Source organism: Elaeis guineensis, chromosome 14 (genome assembly GCF_000442705.2).
Source record: "Elaeis guineensis isolate ETL-2024a chromosome 14, EG11, whole genome shotgun sequence".
NCBI classification, from domain to species: domain Eukaryota; kingdom Viridiplantae; phylum Streptophyta; class Magnoliopsida; order Arecales; family Arecaceae; genus Elaeis; species Elaeis guineensis.
In genome coordinates this window covers 54,998,161-55,004,546 of record NC_026006.2, presented here as the reverse complement: position 1 = coordinate 55,004,546, position 6,386 = coordinate 54,998,161, and the positions used below count along the sequence as shown (strand labels likewise).

Sequence of the window (6,386 nt, the reverse complement as noted above, 5' to 3'; positions counted from 1 at the left end):
TCACATATTTAGTTAAACCAAATTCTATAATCTACTACCTCGATGGACCCCATCATGCCATTTTTTTTATGCTCTACAACAACTATTAACCAAGAAGAGATTACCATAAAGATAAATTTGAATTGGTAATATCTTTAGACCAATAAATTGGTCAGTAAATTCAATTGTGAACTTCACTAATGACAAGTCCTAAATGGAAACTATAATTGCTTTTATGCTTGCCTCCATGGTGAGATTCCAATCATGCTGTTTTGACTTAGAAAAGTAAGGTCATGCTACTACCTCTAGCTATGTTGGAGATTGCTCACTATATTGTTTAATTTTGTGACCTTTGTATTGCTCAAAAGCTGTGATTAACATGTGTCTGTTACAAGTTAGCTCCTAAATGTTCTATATTCATATTAAATATGATTGTACATGGATCAAAGATTAGGAGAGAAATTTAGATGCCATGAAGTTAGTGGATATTTGATGAAGTAAAACAATGCCCTAAACCTATCCTTTATCGAGATAGATGATCACCAACCAGATAACTTCGGATGACTAGTGATGAAGGTGGTCTAGGACATCCGATCTGATCTACACTTGATGCATAATCTAGATATTCCTATATCCCAATCTATCGAATAGAGGTCTTAAATCAAGACTTGAATTTTCAATATAATTGATCATACCTTCTATATAGGATCTCCCAAAATCAGTTATAATCCATAAGGTGGAGCTCATATTCAAGTCAAATAGACAAAGTAAAACAAGAATAACAATTAAAAAACTTAAAATTTAGGGAGGTTTATGGCTGGAATGAGAATGAATTATAACAGGAATTCAAATGGTCATGTGCTATTGGTTCATCATTCGGATTGAAATTAAAATAAAATTGAAATATGAGAAGATAATAAAAATTAGATTTGAAGAGATTAGGACATTCTCATTTCTCTTTGAATTAGAATGAAAATATTGAAACTCTTTCAATTAAAATAGCTAGATTGAAAGTCATCTATTTTTAATTTTATTTCAAATTCTAATATCCTCCGATTAAATATAATTTTAATTGAAATAAATAATTAAATAAAGCTATTCAGATTACAATATTATAATAAATTACACAAATAGAATGGCGCAGCTACAATTCAACGCCCCTTGGAATTGCATCCTCCCAAATAAAAATAACATTATGCCGGTACAAATCACGCACTGCTGCAGATCTCTACAACAATCACACTGTATCTTGACCTAAAATATTTTGGACAGCTGAATCCGATTCAACTTACCTGCCAAAAAAAGCCATCACAGCTAATAAAATCCAATCCAAATATCCAATTTAATCCACCTTATCCAACATATCCTCATCCTCTTTCCTATTCTTTAGTATTTCACATCTCCTCTTCCTCTCTTCCTTGAACTGCGGGTGTCCCCCCTCTTCCCCGTTCACATATTGACAAGAAAGCGGTCGTTTTCGGTTCCCCACCTCTCCTTCTCTCTCTACACCTTTTTTTCTTGTTTTTTCTTCAGCTCAGCAGAAGTCGTTGGGTTGCGCGATCTTTAGCTTCCTCCAGCAATCTTCGGGAACTTCTTCCATACACGCAAAGCCTCTCTCTCTCTCTCTCTCTTTCGTCACCTAACATCGAAGGATTCACCATCTCTCATCCCTTTGCTTTCTTTCCTTGTGAACTGAGATTTCGGATGGGCGTCGCTTTAATTAGGTCTGTTTTCTCCTCTTTGCTATTCAATGCCTTCATAAATCCCCACCGATTTTTTGGTTAAAGGTCGAATCTTTTGTCGATTCCGTGCAAGAGATTCCGGTGTGTCGAAGGAAGGGAGGTGATCTCTCTTTCTCTTTCGTCAGTGCCCCTCTTTCCCCCTTCCTTCGGTTTTCCGAACTCTTTGTCGGGGCTTGCTTCAATCGCCAGCCTATCGGTCTTCGTGGAAATCTACGTGTTTTCCCCTTCTTTTTGACCCGCAACGTTCCTTGGTTCGCCTTGTGGATAAAGGTCCCTCTTTTCGAAGCAGTCGCACGCTCTTGGATCCAGTTTTGCAGGAAAGCTGAGATTTTGCTGCGGCGTTCCAAGTGTATGTGAATTGGCCGAAAAAGCCCGATTTTTCCAACTTAGTGCCGGAAAGTTTTGATATCTTCCCGATTTCTGGTTAGTTTCCGGGAGGGGGAGATGGATATCAGCAACGAAGCCAATGTTGATCCGTTCTCCATCGGCCCCTCGACGATCATCGGCCGCACGATCGCATTCCGGATCCTGTTCTGCCGCACGATGCTGGAGCTCCGGCGGCAGATTGCTCGGGCCCTCCTGGCCTTCCTCGGTAGGCTGAGGAATGGTGTAATTCCGGCGTTGTCCTGGTTCCACCCCAGGAACACCCAGGGGATCCTGGTGGTTGTCACCCTCATTGCCCTCCTCTTGAGGCAGCTCACCAATGTGCAATCGCGGGCGGAGTCGGCCTACCGCCGCAAGTTCTGGTACAACATGATGAGGAGTGCCTTGACCTACGAGGAATGGGCCCATGCAGCCAAGATGCTTGACAAGGAGACGCAGAAGATAAATGAGTCTGAATATTATGATGAGGAGCTGGTGAGGAACAAGCTCCAGGAGCTTCGGCGCCGCAGGGAGGAAGGATCATTAAGGGACATAGTTTTCTATATGCGTGCTGATCTGGTGAGGAATTTGGGTAATATGTGTAATCCACAGCTCCACAAGGGGAGACTTCAGGTAGTCGTCCTCTTGGATAACCTTCTTTTGCTTGCATTTTGTTAGCTTTGCTGATTAGTCCTGCTTTTATGCTTTGGTTGTTTCTCGCCTATCATATATGATAACATGACTCTGATAATCTGTCCTGCTTCTGTTTGCATGCTTGGCTGTTTATATTTTTTGTCTTATCTCCTCACAACACTTTTCTGGATGCCATGATTGCCAGTCTGAATTGAGGATTATTTGCCTTGGATAGAAGTTCATAATTTAGAAAGAATTTTATCAAAATTCAGTTAAACATTGAGTTTGGGAAAAAGAAAAGAAAGAACCAAGATATAGCTATATTAACATAAAATTAAAACATCAACTTTTGGCAAACTCTGAAGAAGATATCTATCATTGTGGGAAATAATCCCAAGGCAGCCATGAGTTGTTTAAGTAAGCAGCGAGATATCCAAACTAAGTGAACTTATCCTTTTGTTATGTGGAGACAACAGTAGGAAGTGCTATTATTAGAAAAGTAAGGGAATGATTGTATTTTCTTCTTTTATTATTTGGGAGAAAAAAAAAAAATCATCTCCAGCTTTCATACAAATGTACTTGTGCAGTGCACCATCAAAATTGGATTAAAAAGAAATGCAAATTTGTGTGTGATGCAGGTGCCCAAACTCATAAAGGAATACATTGATGAGGTCTCTACCCAACTGAAAATGGTCTGCAATTCAGAATCTGAGGAGTTGCTATTGGAAGAGAAGCTTGCGTTCATGCAAGAAACAAGGCATGCCTTTGGCAGGACAGCACTGCTCTTAAGTGGTGGTGCATCATTGGGAGCATTCCATGTGGGTGTGGTAAAAACGTTAGTAGAGAACAAGCTTCTGCCACGCATAATTGCTGGGTCCAGTGTAGGCTCCATCATGTGTGCAATTGTTGCTACTCGAACATGGCCTGAACTTGAGAGCTTCATGGAGGGTTCTTTGCAGTCCTTGCAGTTCTTTGATAATATGGGTGGAATCTTGGAGGTCGTTAAGAGGGTTATGACATATGGTGCAGTCCATGAGATTGGGCAGTTGCAGAAGATGTTGAGGCACCTCACAAGCAATTTGACATTTCAAGAAGCTTATGATATGACTGGTCGAGTTCTGGGTATAACAGTTTGCTCTCCTAGAAAACATGAGCCACCGAGATGCCTTAACTACTTGACATCACCGAATGTTGTTATATGGAGTGCTGTTACTGCTTCTTGTGCATTTCCTGGCCTCTTTGAGGCTCAAGAGTTGATGGCAAAGGATAGATTTGGTGATATTGTTCCCTTCCATGCACCCTTTTTTGAGGAACCGGAGAAGGTTTCAAGAACTTCATCCCGCCGATGGAGAGATGGAAGTTTGGAGAGTGATTTGCCGATTATGCAGTTGAAGGAGTTGTTTAATGTGAACCATTTCATTGTCAGCCAAGCTAATCCTCACATTGCTCCCCTGCTAAGACTGAAGGAACTTGTGAGAGCTTATGGAGGCAATTTTGCTGCCAAGGTAGTTTTTCATGTACTTAAAGCTGTTATCATCTTTCCTCGTGTCGACTCATTCTTGGATGCTACATTTTAGGAGTCTTACCATGCAGCAGAATTTTTATTATTTCAGTACTCTATCATACAGTGTTCCATGATTTTGAAACCTCTTGAATGAGTAGACCTGTGTCTAAGGGTGATGACCACGTGCAAGTACAAATGTTTCAAAGATATAAAGATTTGATAATTCTATGTTCCAAAAAGTATGTTGCATGTTCTAAACAATCAATTGTTTATAACTTTATATTGTTATTAAAGTCTTTATGCTTGAATCCGTTAATCTCATAACTTCTGGATGGAGTCTTTTTCTTTTATCTAGTTCAGTAATTATGATCTGGTTATTGTTATCAAATAGCTTACTTATCATCAACATCTTCTTCTTTTTTCTATGTTCAAAATAGCTTGCTCATCTTGCTGAGATGGAGGTGAAACATAGATGCAATCAAATTCTAGAACTTGGTTTTCCATTGGGAGGAATTGCTAAACTGTTTGCTCAAGAGTGGGAGGGGGACGTGACGGTTGTAATGCCTGCTACTCTTGCTCAGGTACCTGATACTCATTCTTTCTTTCTTTATATTTGTCCATTATGGACTGCTATTTCATTTTTGGATTTTTTATATGTTGGATTGATTTGCTGCTCTTTTTCTTTACTGTTCTACCATTAGTATTCAAAGATTATACAAAACCCATCATATGCGGAGCTTCAAAAGGCTACCAATCAGGGAAGGAGGTGTTCTTGGGAGAAGCTGTCTGCCATAAAGGCAAACTGCGCCATTGAAATTGTTTTAGATGAATGTGTTGCCCTTCTTAATCACATGCGAAGGCTAAAGAGGAGTGCTATGAGGGCTGCTGCTTCCCATGGGCTCACAAGCACAGTCAAGATCAGTCCATCTAGAAGGATTCCTTCATGGAATCAGATCTCGAGAGAGGACTCAGTGGGCTCCACTGAAGAAGATGCTTTTGCAGATGCCCTTGCTTCAATCCACCAAGGGTCTGGTCATGTGGGGAGCTCATCAAACAAGAATATGCACACTCAGCGAACCTTGCGTGATGGAAGTGATAGTGAATCGGAAAGCATAGAACTTAATTCTTGGACAAGATCAGGTGGTCCTCTTATGAGGACCGCTTCTGCAGACACATTTATTAAGTATGTTCAGAACCTTGATTTTGAGTCTGAGCCAAACAGGAATTGGTCAATAGAAGATGAAACTGAACATTCAGCTACACAATCCAACTCCTCATTGGTTCAAATGGGTAGCGGGGAGCAATGCTCTAACAACTCTACAGTACAAACTTCTGATAGAAATTCAGAAAATACAGATACCGATACACTTGAGCTAGGTAACAGAATTACAACAACTGCTTCTAGTAGCATTATGGTTTCCGAAGGTCACTTGTTGCAGCCAGAAACGATCCACAATGGAATCGTATTTAACACAGTGAAAAAAGAAGCTCTTAATTTGGGGAAGATGAATAGTGACTTTGAGCAACATCAAGTCTCTTCGCCAGATGTGGTTGCAGAGACTGTACATATTGAAAGTTGCATTGCCAGCACGGCTTCTGAATGCGAGGATGATGAAGCCAAATCGAGCTGCATTGATGAAACAACGCCACATTGTGATAAAACTGGAAGTATGGATGGGAATAAGATGATTGAAAAATGAGATCAATGTCATTTGAGGGGTCAGATTGAACCACATGGGTACATGCAGGGTTGGCATCCATTTTACATCTGCCCTGTTATTTTCGGCAGCAGCATTTCCATTTATGATAGGGTTATGTGCCAGCCTATCATCTGATGGCCTCTCAGAGTGGTAGTTAATTTGAAATGAAGGCTCAGCTGCAACAATTTCTTTGGCATTGTACAGTCATTTCTTCTGAATTTTCCATGTACAGAGAATAGATCACCTCGTTCTTTAGCCCTATTAATGGTGTTTGCTCAGTCAAATGGATCATAGCTTGCAAATGTGACTCGAGCATTTTTCAATATGAAGATATCAAAGAACCTTGCTTTCATCACTTCTTGCTGTAACATTTAAACTTGGCTTGCATATTATACTTTCATAACTGTGCCTTTCTTCATCCATCAGCAGCATTTTTATATATTGCAATCAGCTATGCTTATTTTG

At 40.1% G+C, this 6,386-nt stretch overlaps 1 protein-coding gene across 1 annotated transcript; it reads left to right on the top strand.

Annotated features, from left to right (window-relative positions):
• The first annotated feature begins 1,799 nt into the window (after positions 1 to 1,799).
• Positions 1,800 to 6,089, top strand: LOC105057653 (triacylglycerol lipase SDP1). Its single transcript, XM_029268244.2, has 4 exons — positions 1,800 to 2,717; positions 3,356 to 4,222; positions 4,659 to 4,802; positions 4,923 to 6,089. The coding sequence occupies exons 1-4, from the start codon at positions 2,166 to 2,168 to the stop codon at positions 5,919 to 5,921; spliced, it is 2,562 nt and encodes an 853-aa protein (XP_029124077.1). The 5' UTR covers positions 1,800 to 2,165; the 3' UTR covers positions 5,922 to 6,089.
• Positions 6,090 to 6,386: the final 297 nt, after the last annotated feature.

Excerpts from the sequence above, each read along its gene's own strand:
- LOC105057653 (XM_029268244.2), top strand. The coding sequence starts at position 2,166 with ATGGATATCAGCAACGAAGCCAATGTTGATCCGTTCTCCATCGGCCCC. Across the intron at positions 4,223-4,658 it reads GAGGCAATTTTGCTGCCAAG|CTTGCTCATCTTGCTGAGAT; the intron begins GTAGTTTTTCAT and ends TGTTCAAAATAG. Across the intron at positions 4,803-4,922 it reads TGCCTGCTACTCTTGCTCAG|TATTCAAAGATTATACAAAA; the intron begins GTACCTGATACT and ends TTCTACCATTAG.